At 40.5% G+C, this 18,396-nt stretch overlaps 2 protein-coding genes across 4 annotated transcripts in view; one reads left to right on the forward strand and one right to left on the reverse strand.

The window, feature by feature from the left end:
* The first annotated feature begins 3,696 nt into the window (after positions 1–3,696).
* gbf1 (golgi brefeldin A resistant guanine nucleotide exchange factor 1) overlaps positions 3,697–18,396 on the forward strand; it is a 138,714-nt gene continuing 124,014 nt past the window's right edge. Inside the window, exons 1-3 of one of the 3 annotated variants that reach the window (XM_037122997.1) lie at positions 3,697–4,011; positions 7,125–7,229; positions 16,178–16,244. In XM_037122997.1, the coding sequence (XP_036978892.1) occupies positions 7,134–7,229; positions 16,178–16,244 (163 nt within the window). In that variant the 5' untranslated portion in view covers positions 3,697–4,011; positions 7,125–7,133. The remainder of the gene's footprint in view (positions 4,012–7,124; positions 7,230–16,177; positions 16,245–18,396) is intronic. The other 2 variants (XM_037122998.1, XM_037122999.1) reach the window with 2 other exon arrangements.
* Positions 10,755–11,963, reverse strand: LOC119033207 (E3 SUMO-protein ligase ZBED1-like). The gene is made up of 2 exons (XM_037123001.1): positions 11,827–11,963; positions 10,755–11,731 (listed from the first exon to the last, which is right to left on the reverse strand). Exons 1-2 carry the CDS (start codon positions 11,944–11,946, stop codon positions 11,381–11,383), a joined length of 471 nt encoding a protein of 156 aa, XP_036978896.1. The 5' UTR covers positions 11,947–11,963; the 3' UTR covers positions 10,755–11,380.

Below are 18,396 nucleotides of genomic sequence, written 5' to 3' on the forward strand. Positions count from 1 at the left end.
TTAAATCAATGTGTAATTGCATGCTTGCATTGCAACTGTTTATATAAGTGAATGACAAAACGTATTAAGAAAAGTGTTGTTATTGCCTCACTGAGAAAATGACAGTAGTAAATTTGTAGACGAAATGTTGCAATTACAAATCCAGCAGGTGACCAAACACTTTGCAATGAGCAAACAGAGGTCTGACACAAGCAACTTCGACATGCTTTATACACATAGCAGTACTGTGTAGTTGTAAAGCAAATGGCTTCTCCTGATTGCACGGAGAGATAAGAGATTGTGGGATTAGCTGTGCAATCTTTGCATTGACCCCTGCATACCCCAAACTCCACCCACCCATTATACTGAAAGCACACATATTTTGCATTATGATTGATTGTTGGGTCACTGATATAGATACATTGTCTACAGTTTGCGCTCTGAACAGTTTTCAGTCTATGGCAGATGCGTCTGCTGGTGTGATCATTGACAGTATAAAAAAGTGGACAGAACAATTGTGACGTCACCCGTAGGTTTCTGTACAGCCAGAATGAAGCTGGAGAGGGGTGGAGCATGGGCGGTGCTTACATGAGCAAGCAAGTTAAACAAGCACATCCACCTGGAAGCTAAGCTGAGGGTAACAAGTGACCTATGGACATACATCAAGAGAAGCGAATGTCACCTCATGTTATTGCAGTGGGTTTGAACGTAAGATTTGTTTGCGTGTCTGTGGTTGTGTTCACTTTTGTCACTGATAACAGTAGCACTTTATACTGTACTGTACAGATACTGTGTTTAACTGGTATCCTGCAGTGTCTTTTCTCTTACCAATCTTCTGCAGTACATACCTGTAAAGTACATTTCTCTTTTGTTAAGCAGTCAAATAAACATTAAAGGTACCTCTGGAGCTTGTTGCTACAGACAGACTGAAAAGCAAGAGTGAAGTCAAATCAACTTTTTAAAAAGTTGAAAAAGTTAAAACAAAATTAGGCTCTGTCCTCTTCTCAACTCTGGGTGTTTATTCCTCCAGTTTCCATTCAATAGGCTTTATTGGCATGACATTTTAAATGTGTTGCACAATCACTACAATAAATAACAATAATACAATTCAACAGAACAAAATCAATAACTAAACAGACAAAAGATGAAACAATATATGTACATGTAATATAAGCAATACATATATACATACACACATATACACATATATACATACATATATAAATATACATATATATCCATATATACGTATATAGCAAAGACATAACATTTATGTAAGTAAATATAAATGTATAGGTAGCACAAGCAATAAAGCTAGCATTAGCACACGAAAACAATGTGAGTGTCAGTTTACTGACAACAAAACAAATAACAAAAGCATATCTACTGATGATGGAATAAAAAATGAAGAGATGTTAATAGACGGGATAATGCAAACAGTGATAATATAGATAAGTAAAATGATAATAAATTAATATATAAATAAATAAACACATAAATAAAATAAAATAAGGTAAAATAAAATAAAAAATGGTGGCGGTGGCAGTATAAATGTCTATCTGTCTATATATCTATGTCCTACTGGTTGTCTCTGTTCTTGTGGCAGGAAGTGACATATTTAGCAGCCAACACTGCACATTCTTTCTTTTCCCCCAGAATGAGGGGTCATTTCTCCCTTTCTGTCAAACCCCAAATTCGGGGCAATGTTTTTGAAACTGTGGAAGGAATTCCTTTCTAATGTGTCTGTATTTGTGACACTGTGTTAGAAAGTGTAGTTGTGTTTCTCCAGCTCCCTCATCACAGTGACAGCACAGCCTGTCCTCTGTGCAGCAGGTCTGATGGTGTCTGTCCTGTTCTACTGTCAGACTGTGGTCACTCTGCACACTGTCACTGTCTCTCTCAGGTTCTTATCAGTTACTATGGTTAGCTACTCTGCCACAGTATACTGTCTGTTTAGGGTCAGATATGTTTCCAGTTTGTGTTGTGAGCGTGTAATATCATTCCAATAAGTTATGTATTTTTCTTTTTCTTCAGTTATAATTTGGTTAGGTCTAATCTTCTGAGTGAGAGAGAATTTTACTCTCTTTTAGAATTTTAGAAGATTTTACTGATCACTTTTGCATTCTTGTGTCAGGCTCTGACCTAAATAGCAGACATTTTAATTCCTCATGAACCAGCTAGCAGCCTTAGAGCCCTTCTAACTGTCCCAAAGTCGTGGCTAAAAACTAAAGGTGATTGTGCCTTCCTCATCAGGGCCCATTGGCTTTGTAACGCCCTGCCTGAAGAGATAAGGATCATTAACTTCTTTTAAATCACTTCTTAAAACCCATTTTTATAGACTTGCTTTTGTGTGATGTCGTCCCTTTGCTTTCGCTACTGTTGAAGTTAATTCTATTAAATGATTTGTTTTGTTTATTTCACCTATTTGATCTTTATTATTATTTCTGTGTTTCAGTTATTTGTTTCTAATTGTTTAGCTGTAAATGCCATTTATTTCATTTGTCCTTTGCAATTTTATACTAATATGTTTGTTCTACCTCCTTCTGCTTTGTTTTGTTAAAGCACTTTGTAAACTGTGCTTTTCAAAAGTGCTATATAAATAAACTTTATTAATATTACTATAATATCAGTGACTCGATTTAGTCTGCTGAAGCCAAGCAGACTATTCACAGCTAGCCGTCACTCAAAGCTATACATAGGTGGGTCTTAGCCACAGCAGTGTATGTACCATGGACTCGAGCAGCCAGTGACAGAAGCAGTTAATAGCAGTTCCCTTTGCACCCTGAAAGCTGTACTCCATACGTTTATGGCTGACCACTCGACCAAAATATATGCTCATGTGTTTGCTGTAGATTAGTAGATCATTTCTGCTAAGGAAAAATCTATTGTAATCACATATACCACAGTGAGTGAGTAGGTGGATCTGAACAAACTTGGGGGAATGAAAGGCCATTTTTACCAGACATATTGCTAGAATACATTGAGCTTGTTACATGTAATTTGTTAATTGCCTTACATTATTTTTTGATTTAGTTAATCTGATCTAGCGATTGTTTTAGGATTTTACCAAAACAGTTTCTCCCTGTGTATCTATGCCCTTCATCATTCATACGTGTTAATTGTCTAATAGTTCATGGACCAACTCCAGGACTTATGTTATAAAGGTAGCTTGGAGATATGTTTCACTGGTAAGATCAACCCAGAGTTCAGGAAAAGACTAAATACGATGGATAGGTGTATATACTCCCCCTGGTATTAACACCATATGGATGATGCAGGGAGGTATTAGGTCAAACAAAACCTAAATTATTAAATATTAGTACTGCAGATGCTCATGGGGGCTTTTCCGAGTTATACTGACTGGACTACGGGGACCCAACTGCCACAAGAACCGCACATAGAATAATTGCGTTGAGACCAGTAGTGAGCGATCAGTGTGAGACTGTCTCCTCATAGGAGACACGGGCCGTGCTTTCGTCATCGACTTGGCGCAACCAACCTTTACTCCACTACGGATACCTTTGTCCCGCCCTTAAATCGCTGTGACACTAAAGTGATATTTCCTGTTTTAAATCTTTCCTGTCATCCGTTTTGATCAAGAAAGCAATACACGCGTTAAAACGTTTTTAACTTTAATTCCATGTCTAGTATATATCATTTTAAAGCCCTGTATCACGCTTTAGTTTATCGGTTCAGTAGCCTGTCAATCAATACTCCGTCTTCATGCTAGGCTGAGACTCCAGAGCTTTTCCACGTCAGTGTGTTTACCAAGACTAGATTGACAGCTGCGGGAGGAGTTAAATTTATTCTCTTATGGAGCATCTCTTTGAACAGTGAACTAATCAGCGATTCTTGGCAATATTACGTTATTATGCAGTGGAATGTCCGGAACTTCTAGATTGCCTTTTTGTCGTAATAAACTCAACTTTGGTCCTCTCCATTCACTGTTGACCGGCTAGCCTGCTAGCTTGCCAGGCTAGGCTAGCATAAGCTACAGCAGGACTCCATCTTTGAAATAGCAGCCACACACAGGTAATACATTTATTTCTAGAGTGCTAGAAAAGCGTGTTCGAATACCTTTCAGCAATTGTTTTCATTTATTGTAATATCGAGACAAATGACTGTTGTCCGAGAAGACAAACGCTGAAGGCATATCTCACAACCCTTAGCTGGGTGACACACTAGCTTGTTGAGCTAGATAGTTAGCTAGATGTCGGGTTTGTGGGTTGGTAATTGGTCTTGTTAATGCAGGGAACGTGCGTTGATAGATGTGTACTGGATAGTAATCATATTGTGGTTCCGTGTGTCGTAGTGTCTTTGTTCGTCCTAGAGGACTGTCTTTAAAAAAATCATGTGGTGGAGAGCTAGCCTGTTAGCTTTGTCCATGAGCAGATGCTACCATTAACGTCTTGTTTGATCTAATTTGATAGCGAATAGCTTCCTCCAGCCCAGACTGGCTGGTATCACTTGCTTTTCGTGTATGACACTATAACAGTATGTTGCATTCGAAACACACGTATTGAGGGTTTCACTGTGACTAGTTCGGAGTCTTGGCTAATTCTGTATTTCTGACCAGTTACAGGGAGATGTGTTGTGACATCCAGCTGGTCCTTATCAAAAACCATACGTGAGCAACCAGCTGTCACTGATATCTGACAGCAGTGCAGGAAGTCAAGAGGTTACTGAACAAAATGCATTGATTCATGCTCCATATCGCTAACCTGACCACCAACATCACAAGAAAAGCTCTTATCATGCAAAGACAGGTTCTACAAAAAATAATCACTTTCCAAAATAAACTCTTTGATGAACACTATTAAATCGGGATATGTGATATTCTAAGCAGTAGGGAGGGCCTTTTGGCCTCTGAGCTGCCATTTGAAAGTAGTACAAGGTACTGATCTGGAGTGGAGACATCAGCTCATCATCAAACTCTGCCGAAGACTGATAATAACCATTCATTTGAATGAGGTGTGTTGGTAGAGTGATTACATAATGAGGACATTTGAGTGTCATGGTTGGACAGTGTTACACTGCTACTACAAGAATAATATTTTTATTGATTATTTTTTTGATCAAATGACAACAAAGAACAATAAATTCAGTGTTGTGTTTGATTTTTAAGTCAATGAATGAGGACAAGGATATAGTGTGACATAGATGTATGACAACATTCTTACATATCTAAAATTGTAATACAGTTTCTACTTTTTTTCCCCAGGACTGACTTATTACCTGTCAGTGAGTAAGTGAGTGCTAATGTGGCAAGCGAGTTGGACGATTTACCAGCCTGCTGTTGCATTTCACTTTTCCTAGCCATTCAGACAATCCTCCTTGTTGAGCCCTGTGGTTAATCAAATCAAAATCAAAACGGTTTTATTATATAGCCCAAAATCATAATCACATTGCCTCAGTGGGCTTTACAACCTCCACAGAGGAGAAGAGATGGGAGAAACCCCAGGAAGAGCCACAGTGGAGGAGTCCCTCTCCCAGGATGGACAGACACGCAATAGATGGCACATGTACAGAGCAGAACAACAAAAGCACAATTTACATTTGCATTGACAGAATATCTGATACAGTTCATATTATAAATGTAAAGTGATTGGATCCAGGAGACGACTGAGCAAACAGAGGCATCGCCAAGTAGTGCCCGAACCACAAGACCTCCTCTCTGCCATGATGACCTGGACGAGGGCGGTACACACAAGAACATTAGCAGTAAAAAGAAAACATCAGAGTGAATAGGCATCAAATTTTTACTAAACTACAGATTTACAGAGACTAAATGTAAAAGAGTAAAACAGATGAGAGCAATGATCCACATCTATCAAAATGTGAGGCAGCAGCAGCCAGGATAGAGAGAAGGTCCCAGGAGCCCGTGGTCCATCAGAAGGGAACCTGAGTGAAAAGCGAGGAGGAGGAGGAGGAGGCTATAGAGAGTGGGGACTGTAAACAAAAACAGACGTTAGAGAAATGCGATATTAATCAGAATAAACAGATTGTTTCTTGTTGGCAGGACAATGAGAATTCTAATACTATATATAAGAGACTCATTGAGACCAAGACCGACCCTCTGAAGGTACATCCCGGGTGAAGACCTATTTATATGACAGTCTTATCAGTTATAAGCCTATCCCTCTGTCCCTCTATCCTGGCCTCTACCTTTCATACCATCTTCCTGGATATTTTGAATAGGCTGCTCACTGAATTTAGAATAAGATGGCTTCAACAACTAAGTCACCACACTCATAAATCTTCCTGTAAGTAAGAGCATTGTTCAGCACAGCATTCATGACACAAGAAAAAAAGGTTAATCCAGCCTCTTTGAGTTATGCTGCCTGTCAAATATGAACAGCATGTCATTTCTCTTCTGTTTGGTTATCCATAATGGTTTTAGGTATTGTCAAGGTACACATGGACATTTGCTGTTCTCTTCTTAGATTCTGTATTCATTAGAGGGTAAGAGTTCATAGTTTACCTTTAGCTTGGGAACTTAATTTTCGTGGCAGTGTTTGAGATTTGTACATTGGATATATACAGTCTAAAGGATTGTTTATCAATTGCTTCAAGTACATTCCTTCCTCTTTCTGTGTTTATGTATTTATTTATTTATTTTTAACCTTAACTTTCCACCAGATGTGACATCACAGGTCTGTAAGTGCTCATGTAGGCTTACCCTTGTTACAGCGTCACTGTCTCCAGAACCAGATGTCCCGTCAGCAGCACAGCTCCTATACCAGGCTGACTTAAATCAAAAATTCAATTGACAAAAAGGTTTTTAAGGAGGCTTCAATGAGGAGTATGCAGGAAGAAAATGGAAAATGGTTGTTTTTATTTAGTGAATCATCTTGTAATTTCCTCTGTCCAGTGTCGCTTTTACAGCCCATAGTGAAACCACAAAGTTCACTGCTACTGGAGGCCTTAATGTGTCAGTATAGATGTCATTTCATAGATATTTCAGATCTTACACTGTGGCTGATTCTAATAAACTCTAATCATCTATAACTCGCCTCTAAACGATGATATCCAGATATGATAATTTTGTATGATACGGTAATATAGAATAACTTTTAAATGCTAATATAGAATTATGTAGCTTTAATTTCTGCTAGAACCAACTTCTTCTTGTATTTTTCTCTAAGAAAGGCAGCATGGTGGACAAGAATATCTACATCGTCCAGGGTGAAATTGGTGCTGTTGTTGGAGCCATCAAGAGGAATTCCAGATGGAATACCCACACTCCATTGGTAAGTAAAACTACATGCAAATTTTAACTGACTGTAGGTTAGATTTGTTAAAGATATGAAAACTAAGTGGTGGTAACAACCAGATAATGGTAAATTAGCCAAACTGCATGAAGAACGTTGCACTGATATTTCAAGGGTCAGTATATCTCTGTTCAAAATTACTCTGATGGAAATTATAATTTTATGGACACTTTTCCCTGTAAAGTCCTCAATAACTGATGATCACGGTTTACTTCTGTTTTCCACTTAGTATTTGTATTCAGTGGATACAAGTGTAGAAGGGACATCATGTAGTAAGTTTATGGACTTAATTTAGAATTTTATTTTGTTGTGGCGTTAATGACATAATTAAATGTATTCATGCGCTGTGTTTGTTTCCAGTGTACACTTGACAGCCTTATCATGAGAAGAGCAGTCACAGAGATGTAGAAATAAAGTCAAATTAGAATAGAGAAACACTTCTTTCAAATTTCATTAATTTTCCTTTTGTATGTCAATAAAAATCACTCAAACTTTTTTGAAAGTGCTTATCAAATCTTGCAGCCGCTTCCTTTGAAGCCATGTTTGCAACATGGATGATTGATGCTGGTGAGCTGATAACTTATTATTAGGGATATTGACCTGGCTCATTGTACTAATCATTACACAAAAACAGTATAGCTATTGTGTCTTCGAGCACTTGCAAAACATTTTTTGACGAAGGTTGTTATTTGTCTAAAAACCCTAAAGCTAAAAGTTATGCCTTTCAGCTGCACCACGAATTATCCCTCAGTTATCCTCCTCTGTTCCGCTACCTCCGGCCTTGCTTTCACTCCACTCCACTTACTGATGAGCATACCAGTAAATGGAGACCAGAAAGCACTGGGAGTCAGAGAAAACCTCCATGTCAGGGCAGCAAAAGTGTTGAAAAAACTCAAAACTAATTCTAACTTGATGAGTCTTAAACCTGTTTATGAGATTTCTTGCTAACAAACAAAACTAAAGAGTCCTTGGTAAGATAAGATGGACTTGACTGACCCCTCAGTGGGAAAATTCACATTGTTGAAGTAGTGAATTATATGACATCAAATCTGTGTATACAGATCACATCAGAGTTTACACTAGACCTGACTAGACTGCCCTTTTAATATTTCCATTCATTATCATGTTCCGTTCATATAGAACAACCACCAGAAATAGTTTAAATCACCTCATATAGTCTACATTTTAACAGCAATAAAATACAAATACTATAAACACTAAGATTTGTTCTACACTTTCACAAATGGTGTAAAACATTTTAGCTGTTGATCTTTTCACTTGCTGGTCAGATACACAGGATACTGGCAAAAAGCTAACTTAAACCCTGGATCATTAAAATGATCTGATAACTGCAGTTCTGCCAGTAAAAAGAGGCAACTAACTTACACTAACACTTTGCACTTGGGCTTTCCCTTTCCACAAAAATCAAAAGAATTTGAAAATGACAAGCAACTCACTGAAACCCTTTTGCATGTGCTCAATCACAGCACATTACATTTTTGTTACTTTATTCACTTTACAGCGCATCTAACACCACAGTATTCCCTCTCTTCTGGCAATTCAATGTTGATTTTTTTAACAGCTATATTAACGGCTTCCTAGGTGCCTGTCATTATTTCCTTGCTTCTGTCTCATCACCGATGGCCTTTTAACGATCTTCTGGTGGGGGGGGTGCCTGCTGAAGCTGAATGCAGAATGACATGCAGTTAAACTGAGGTTGCGCACACTAGGACTGTAATCGCAGAGTCCACGGGGCGATTTATTGGTCGATACATTCTGGCTCGAACAAAATTCTGATTCTGGTCAGTTTTTGGCGAGTTAAAGGAGAACTTAGGTTGATTTAAACATGCAGCTTCATTGCTCAAGCTACCCTTGACTTGCCTGCACCAAAGACGTGAACACATTTGGTCCAACCATTACAAGGCTCTGTGAACAGAGAGTTAGCATTGACAGCTACTTAAGTTAAGTTTCTTAACATGCTCCACATCTCACCCCAATAGTTATGAAACATCAGCAGACACCTTACAACACAGCACTGTGGCGTGTGTGACTCAAAATGAATAAAAAAAGTAGTTAAAACAGTGTGTTTGTGAAAGTAGCCACATACCGGTTTGTTGACATCCGTATCTTCCGGTAGCTAGACCAAACTAGTCAATCCATCGAACGTGTGCTCAACAGGCTTAACAGGCTATTGTAAGGCTCAATGCTCATGACAGGCTGTAACATGGACATGTACATTATGAACAGTTTCCCCATGCTGTTAGCTGTCAATGCTAACTCTCTGTTCACGGAGCCCTGTAATAGTTGGACCAAATGTGTTCGTGTCTTCGGTACTGGCAAGTCAAGGGTAGCTTGAGTAATGAAGCTGCATGTTTAAATCAACCGAAGTTCTCCTTTAATCACATGCTGCTATGGCACATTTGACTTCATCAGGAGGAAAGTGCCATGTGCTAATGGGTGAGCTTTCAGAGCACCCCTGTTTCACAGGTAACAGTGTGTCTTCAGAACACCCCCTTGATTGAAGAACATACTAGAATGCCTTGGTCCGGTGGTTTGTTAAATATTTATTTAGTTTGGCAGCATTTTATGAAAATAGAACATGGAGAAAAAGTCAAATGCAACCTTTGCAGACAACAGTTTGTATATCACAGCTTGACTACAGACATGGCATATCACCTACAAACGGTAAGCTAACTTGTGTGTGTTAGGTTGCTCTGTCCATTTTAAGTTTATGAACATATCAGAATTGGCACATTTCAATGTTTTAGTCTAATAATTGTTTTATAACTATAGGTGCACCTGCCCGTAACGGCAGCATCCCCTAGATAGACCCAGACCACGCTTGGGCTATGATATTGCGCAGATTCACGTGATGCAAAATGCTGCCAGACAGACTTGAGTGTGTTTATTAATTCATTCATTTAAATAAATCAATTTCAGTGCAAAATAATAGGGTCAAAAACGATTTAATCTAAAGTAATACACTACTTGTCTTTATGTTTATTTTTAATGAATTATTTTTAGTTAACCTTATTTATGTTGAACCAAGCAGCTCCGACGTAAAGCTGCACCAGCGTGTCAATTCATACAACACGCGGCCGGCATTGCATATCCAAAAGAGGCGTAATGGTGCACATCATGACTTTGACATCTATGTTTTTTTCAACATGTTTCCTCCTGGTGTCCACTTGTCAATCTAAATATGTACCCACTGACTGGTTATGGTCATAAAGATGCTGTTATAATGTGGTGTGATTGAGATCCTGACCCACCATGTTACTTTTTTCTCTCTAAATTGCATGTTTGGTCCTTTAACGTTGCTTTGTGGGACATTTCTCTTTCATTTGATGAATGAAGGATCTGTTCAGTTATCAGACTGTGAGCACTATCAGACCAGCACACTTCTGATCTGGCCTTTCGCTTCATCACACTGACGTTACTGTACCTGCATCTTCTTCACGTTTTTCCACCTCTTCTTTCCATCTTTTCCTTCACTGGCTGCTGGATGGTTTCAGTCCGTGGGACATTGTGATTCTACAGTATCTGTAAATCTCTCTCTTGGTCTTGGGGTCTCGGTCCAGTCAGATTCTGGCAGCTCGCCTCTCGACCCACCCCCCACAGAGAGGGCAGGTACAGCGCAACGTTTGGAGGAACCGGGGTTCTATCATTTTTCCCTGCGACCTGCCTGTGTCCTACGTGACATCATTTCAACATCATTTTTTACTCGTACCTGTAAACTTGAATTTGTGTTCACAGTGAAGACTTGGTAGTCATAGAAATTAGAGTTGTAGTCACAAGTCTTTGCACTCACAGCTTTTAGATTCATACTCACATAAAAACAATCCTAACCCAAATAGGGCTGGGTATCAATCAAATGTTTTCGATACCGATACCGATACCGATACCGATACCTTAATTTCGATACCGATTCCTGAACGGTACCTTTTTCGGTTCCAATTTTATTTTTATTCTAGAAAGAAAAAACATTACCACATACTGGAGTTTATTTCCCAAGATCATTCCAACTGAAAATTTAACAAGAACAAAAGTGCACACCATCACACACACGCACACGCACACGCACACACACACACACACACACACACACACACACACACACACACACACACCTAACAGTTTTTCTTCAGAAAAATCAACATATCAGCCTTCTCAGGGGACAGACAAGCTCTTTCCTGGCTGATGGTGTCCCCAGCGGTCGAAAATGTGCGCTCAGCAGGAGTGGACGATGCCTGCACACACAGGTACTTGGCTGCCAAGTCAGACAACAGTGGCAGAGTGTCCCTAACAGTCCACCACCAGGTTGCTGGGTTAACAGAGGTCAGTGTAGATGGCAGTCCTCTGTATCGCTGGATCTCCTCCTGGGCCTTCTCTGTGATGGTATGTGGCATCTCCTGCCGGGATTCCACTGCCATGTCCTCATCTGTAAACAGCTCCCCAAGGGCAGAGAGACCTGCTTTCTTCTGAAAATGACAAAAAGATCATCAGTGTAGATGCCAAATTAACTTTGTTCTCAAAATAAAATAAGGGGGAAAACAATAACATATTTCTACTTTACCTTTGTTGCCACTGCAACTGTAGAGTCTTCACCAGCTGAGTCTTCGCCACGGCTACCAGCTGTCCCTTCAAGGTCCTGCTCCATCTGCTGGACTTGGGTCGCTACACCTTTATTCTGCATTTAATAGGTTGTGGGAGTTAGCCTACATATAGGAATTAAAATGGAAGAGGAATAAAATGTTACTAATACTAAATAAAATGTTACACCTGCTGTGAGGTCCTATTTATCAGCTCCTTCTCCAGTCTGGTCCACACTTCGTCTGTCGTCTGTGAAGTGGTGCTGGAGTTTACCCAGGATGGGCAGAATCTGGCCCAAGGTTGGACTCCTTTCAGCAGAGATGTAGAGGGTTGAAGTGTATACTATCTTCATAACTCTGACAAACTCTTCTGCCTTTCTGTAGTCATCATCAGTAACTCTCTCCAGCCTACAAAAATACACATTGATTGATCACAGCCCAGCATTCCAATGGGTTCACATTAATAAAGTAATAGATCAGTGCCCCCCACCCCCCTCTACAATACCTGTCTTTCTCCATTGATCTTTTTAACTGAGGGTCCATGGAGGCTGCTTGAAGGGCAAGAAACTGCTCCAGAAATCGCTCCACCATCAAGAACAGGCTGTTCCATCTGTTCTTCACATCCAGAATAACAGCATGTTCAGGAAGACCTATGGAAAGACAGTATACAGTACATTATTGTGTATTTATAGTATTAGTAACAGTTCAATAACTATCTCTCTCACTTTTCTCAATTTTGGACTACATTTAGTCTATTCTGACTTCTTACCAAGAAGACGCTGCTTCTCTTTAAGGACAGGTTTAGCCAAACTGCTTCACTTCATCCACATCACCATGGCCCGGATTCTTCCTGCCCACCTTGCAATGGCAGGTACTGTGTAAAGCTTTTGAGCTGCTATATTCAGCGTGTGGGCAAAGCATCCGATCTTTCTGATGCTCATTTTTTTAACGGCAACATCCATATTAGCTGCGTTGTCAACAGTGATTGCTACAACCTTTTCCTTCACATCAAACTCATCAAGAATATCACCTATCTCTTCAGCGATCACCTGCCCTGTCTGAGACGTATACACTGCCCTGGTATGCAGGATTTTCTCCTTCATTTCCCCTTCTCTCACATAGTGGACAGAGACAGTCAAGTAGTGGTCCTGTGCCACACTGGTCCACTCGTCCGCGGTTACAGCCACATCCCTGACGTCTTTCAATTCTGCCTGGACCTTTCCCTTCTCAGCCGCATACCAGGCAGGTATGAATGTGTTTGCCAGCATGTCTCTGCGGGGGGGCTGATACCTGGGGTTAAGGACTCTTGTCATCTCCCTAATTGACATAAATTAAAACACAATACAATAAAATAGTTAAATCTTCTCATTGCTTGAAAAGACACAACTACAAAAAAATACATCTAGGCTTGGTTTAGATATAGATCATATGATTACAGACACATATAAATAAAATGATTTATTCATCAACAATATCCTGTATAGACAACTTACCTCCACCATGGAGCCTCCATTGTGGAAAATGGTAGCAAACCTTTCACCACAAACTGTGTCACTGCCCTGTGGCACTCAGCTTGTTTTTCTTTTGTCATTTTAGCTTTTTCTGCTAGTGTGAATGGATTTACACAAGCTGCCTGCCTTTTCCTCTTCACATCAGGGACCTGGCCAGAAGCTGCAAAGGTTTTGCACTTTTAGTTTTGAGGCTAGCTAGGCAGGGGTGAACAGCTTTCATACCCAATGACGGTGCACATTTTAAATGCAAGCAATTTAATCACTTTTGACTTGGCTAGCTGCTAGTTACATATCCATAAACAAAAGTTACTTGCTAATGTCCTACAGTGGCCCACTGTTAATATGCACAAACTTGCTACAAGCTAGCTAGCTCCTACCTCGACAAAAAAAGCAGTTCAACGGAATTCGTGGAACAAACTTACCCGATGAAATATCAGATCAGACACAGCGCTGTGCTCAGTACTTTCAGATGAATCCGAGTCTGGTCGTAAAACGTCCTGTAGAGAGGTGGTGGGTGCAGTCGATGTCGCGGATGTGGTTGTGGAAGATGCAGAAGGGGGTGTGTGAGAGAAGACGGTGCAGCTCTCTGCTCTCAAATTTATTCCATGCACTGTCAAATGCTTTAGCATATTTGAAGTGTTGCCTGATTTGCAGGCGATAGTCTTGTCACATATATTGCACCGCACATTATTTGAGTCGGTCTTGCAAAAGTATAACCATGCTTTCGACTTGGGCATTTTTGTAGTGTTTTGACGACTCCGCAGCTAACTTTAGGTGAAGCTCGCGTTGCCTGTTAAGGAGGGGGCGTGATCAGAATGTGTTTTTCATGCACGTGGGCGTTTCAGCCAAGCTCAGGTGGCATTATCAGGCCATAAGCATGCAGGCACATATTGGAGCTACGCGTGATTATCCTCTGGGTATCGAAACGTGGAACCGAAAAACAAGACATATTTCGATACCCAGAAGAAGCTAAACATTTTGGTCGGTGCCATGAAGGAACCGAATTTCGGTGCCCAGCCCTAAACCCAAACAATTTCTCAAACTTGCGTATATGACAGTAGAATTTTGTCTACACCAATTTTATTGACATACAAATGTTGTAACATTACAAATACGAATGGTTAGAATCATGCACACTTCTTTTTGATAGCTATCTTACTCCATACTTAACCAGTATTGTAAAGTGTAGAAAATAGTCAAAAGTAGAAGCACCCTGTCAAAATGCTTGATAATTTATTGACTATAGGTCCAGGTCTGTTTAGGAAGGTGCCTGGGTCTGGACTCGGACTGCAGTCCACTTGTTAGTGATTAATTCAATAAAAAGATTGATCCAGGAATTTTCTTCCACATTCTTTAATGTTACAAGATAAGACAATCTTAAATTATGGGCTAAGCAGTCACGGGTGGTTTACATTCAGACATAGGTCTGTTGAGTTTCATTTTGGATTAGGCTTGATTGAATTAAGGGGGAATGTTGGGCCTTGTCTGAAGTATGCACTGAGTACTGAGTGCTAAAGACTTCTCTTACCACTGTTATACAGACAACACCCAACTATTCTTCGCTTTCTCCCATCCTCCTCCAACACACAAGTTGTGACGTGTATCTCGGATTGTTTGGCAGACATCTCCGTTTGGACAGCTCACCTCAAACTCAACCTTAGTAAAACTGAACTGAACTCTTCTGCCCTTGTATGGACCTGTCAGTCACTGTCGAGGATGTATCGCCTTCGTTGATGGCGAAGAACCCGGGCGTAATCCTCAACAACGGACTGTCCTTTGCCCCTAACAGCACTGCTGTGGCCCAATCCTGCCGATTTGCCCTCTTCAACATCTGCAGGATCTGGTCTTTCCTCACAGAAGATGCAATACAGGTTCTGGTCAAGCACTGGCTGTCTCCTGTCTGGACTACTGTAACTCCCTCTTGGCTTTACTCCTAGCCTCTGCGACTTAAACCTGTTGCAGTCTCCAGAATGCTACAGTGCTCCTCATTTACAATCTACCCAGATTCGCTCGTGTGAGTGAGGCCCCTCCTCTATGACCTCCACTGACTTCTTGTTGTGGCCCACATCCGATTCAAGATGATGGGGCTGGCCTTCAAGGCTGCCAACGGAACTGCACCTGTGTACCACCAAACACTTGTCAGACCTCAGGTGCCAGCGAGAGCACTTCATTCTACTACATCAGCTGGCCGGCTGGTACCCCAATCGCTGAAAGCAAACAAAGCCTGCTCAGTGAAGTCGCAGCTCTTCTCTGTTTTGGTAACTCAGTGGACTTCCAAAAAGCATGACTCCGTCCCAACCCCCTTTCTCTCTTGTGAGAAATGTACTTATTGTAAATTGCTTTGGACAAAAGCACCAGCTAAATGCCCTAAATGTTAATGTAATAAATATATAATTATATGGCATTGCTAGCTGGTATAACTTCTGCCCCTGGTCACAACTATCTATTTACCAGACGTCAAATCATAGATAATAGATATGAGATTGTTGTCCAAATGCAGAGTTTCTAATCTCAGGTTATATTTCAGATGTCTAAAACAAGATTTATTTCATGAAGCTGATAACTGCATTAAAAATGGTTGTAGTGTTGTCTTCTAGAGCCAGGACTGAGAATGCAATGCAATGTTGTTCTTAACTGCAGTAGAAGTTGTTAAATCGGTCAAGAACCAACAAATTGTTGTTACAAATAGTTCTACTAATACAGTTTGGAATCAGCCATTTCTGTTTTTATGCAGAACATTCTTCACTGTGCTTATCACTAGAAATGGTGAGTTTAATACCACACATTTAACTTCATGTTCTTATCATGTTCTTTCTCTGCACAGGATGAGGAACAGGACCCATTACTTAACAGCTTTGGTCACCTGAAGGAAGTACTCAACAACATTAAAGGTATGTAGGGCTGTGGTGATGTAGGTTATTCATTGATATTAACTTTATCTTCAGTATCAGAAGACAGTAAAGGTAAATGTTAGGTGTAGGAAAAGTGCAAGTGTGTCTTACAAGTGATAGGAGACGATGTAAGGCCATGCAGATGCTTTATAATGCAGTATATCACATCTTTAGATTAATTAATGACACTTTCATTGTTTCACACTTATGTTGTTAATTATGGTCAAGAAACGTTTGAAACACAAGTCGTGAATGAGTTTGCTCTTGTAGATTGTCATTTTAAGTTGTGTGTCACAGATTGATGATAAGCTGTAGTCCATTCCAGATTTATAAAATGGATTAAAAATTATTTTTGTATTGCTGTCAGTTTCACAAATACAGGCCAAAGTGACTATGAGCATTCTAGTGGCCCCTCTTGACAAAAGCGTTACGACACCAGCGCCTGCTGTTAGAAATTTTTTTGCTGGCAAGTGCTGGCGGTGCTTGCATTTGTTTTGAGAGCAAGTGAAAGAGTGACTGCAGGATGGATTGTAATAGTATATGTACGTGATTTTGTACAATATATGAGATTGAGCCTGAGCACAGGCATCAATGATAAGTATTTAAAGATAGCAGATTTTTCTCTGATGGTCCCGTTTGCTGTTGCAGCCTTGTGACGAATCACAAGGCTGTTTCATAAACACTTAAAGGTTCCTTGTAGTCACTTTAATGAAGCACCATATAAACCCTGACCACTGGCCAGTTGCACTACAGTCCTCAAGCACATACAGAGCAGCTGCCCCGCACTAACCCTATAAAAGACTACATGTTGCGTCTCATGTTTAAGACCTGAAAGTTTTACTGCTTCATTTATTATGTGAATATATCACATTTCCACATGGTTTTAGCGTTGTGTCCTAATTTCAGCGATTAAATGATTGTCTGCATGATAGTGGGCTGTGGACTACTGTGATATCAGATATTATATCATTTTTGAAGCAAATATGTCAGGTGTTTCCAGATTCTCAGTTGTGAGGACTTGCTGCTTTTTTTCTCCAATGGCACAGAAACTCTCCGTTGATTGAACACCAGCACTGAGTGTGGTGACTGGTCGTTTGTGAGTCCAAGTGTGTGTAAATGCAGTGGTGCCCTTCTGACAGTCCCCGCTTTTCTGAGAAGGGCCGAAGCAGGCTCCGAGGACAATCCTGCATGTTGTCATCCCTTTGCAATGAGAGTCCTGGCAGCTCCAACAGCCCTAAGCTCCAGTTGTAGAATTCGGAGGCAACAGGAAAGATGCAACACATGGAGCTACATAGTCTGAGCCCCCACCGCTGCGGCCTCCCTCCAGGGAATGCTTCTGCCACTGAGATGGACAGGCACTGCTGGCTGAGGAGGAATTCAACACACTGGTTAACCCTCCTCTTCTCTTTTCCTCTCCCTATAAACCCCTTCAGCCTTCAAATCACCAAAAACCTATGTTCCTACAATTATTTGACCAGATTGGGAGTCGAGTATGAAATTGAAATGTTGTTTTCCCACCTTTTTTAAGAACATTTGCATGAAGTAATGAGTCCATGTCAAGGATGTTTGAAAGCCTTGGTGCATCCTTAAGCCCAGATCCCCTGTGCACCCAGTATCTCAAATGTAACATCCATGCCCTGACGAGGGACAAAATGGAGATCAAAAACCACTGTAGAGCTAAATTCTTTGCTTGACAGACTGATCAATTTGTTTTGTTTCTGTAGCAGCATAACAACCTAATACATCTCCGTTACTATATTGCTCATACTGAGCATTATTTTAGATGGAAATCTTGTGGGTGGGCTGTTGCGCGGCTGCTTTGAGGTTTCGCAGCAGCCCAGCTGTCTACTTAATGAAAGCACAGTAATTCAATTCACTCTGCTGTATATCTCAGCTTCCTCTAACAACAAAAGCCAACCAGCAAAGGAAATCTGAATTAGGTTTCTCAGGCCCTTTCCGTCTGTTTTCTCATGTTTTCTTTCTTTCCATCTTTTCTTTTGCTCTTTCTGTCTGGCTGGGGGTTTCACCGCTCTTGTTTTCGTGTTCTGTTGTAACTGGTGTGATTGACAGGACCATGTGCCAAAGAGCTGGAGAGTAGTGCAGCTGGAAGTATATCATCTGCAATTTTAGTTGGGTAAATATAGCAGGGAGT

This window comes from Acanthopagrus latus, chromosome 15, assembly GCF_904848185.1.
Source record: "Acanthopagrus latus isolate v.2019 chromosome 15, fAcaLat1.1, whole genome shotgun sequence".
In the NCBI taxonomy this organism is placed as follows: domain Eukaryota; kingdom Metazoa; phylum Chordata; class Actinopteri; order Spariformes; family Sparidae; genus Acanthopagrus; species Acanthopagrus latus.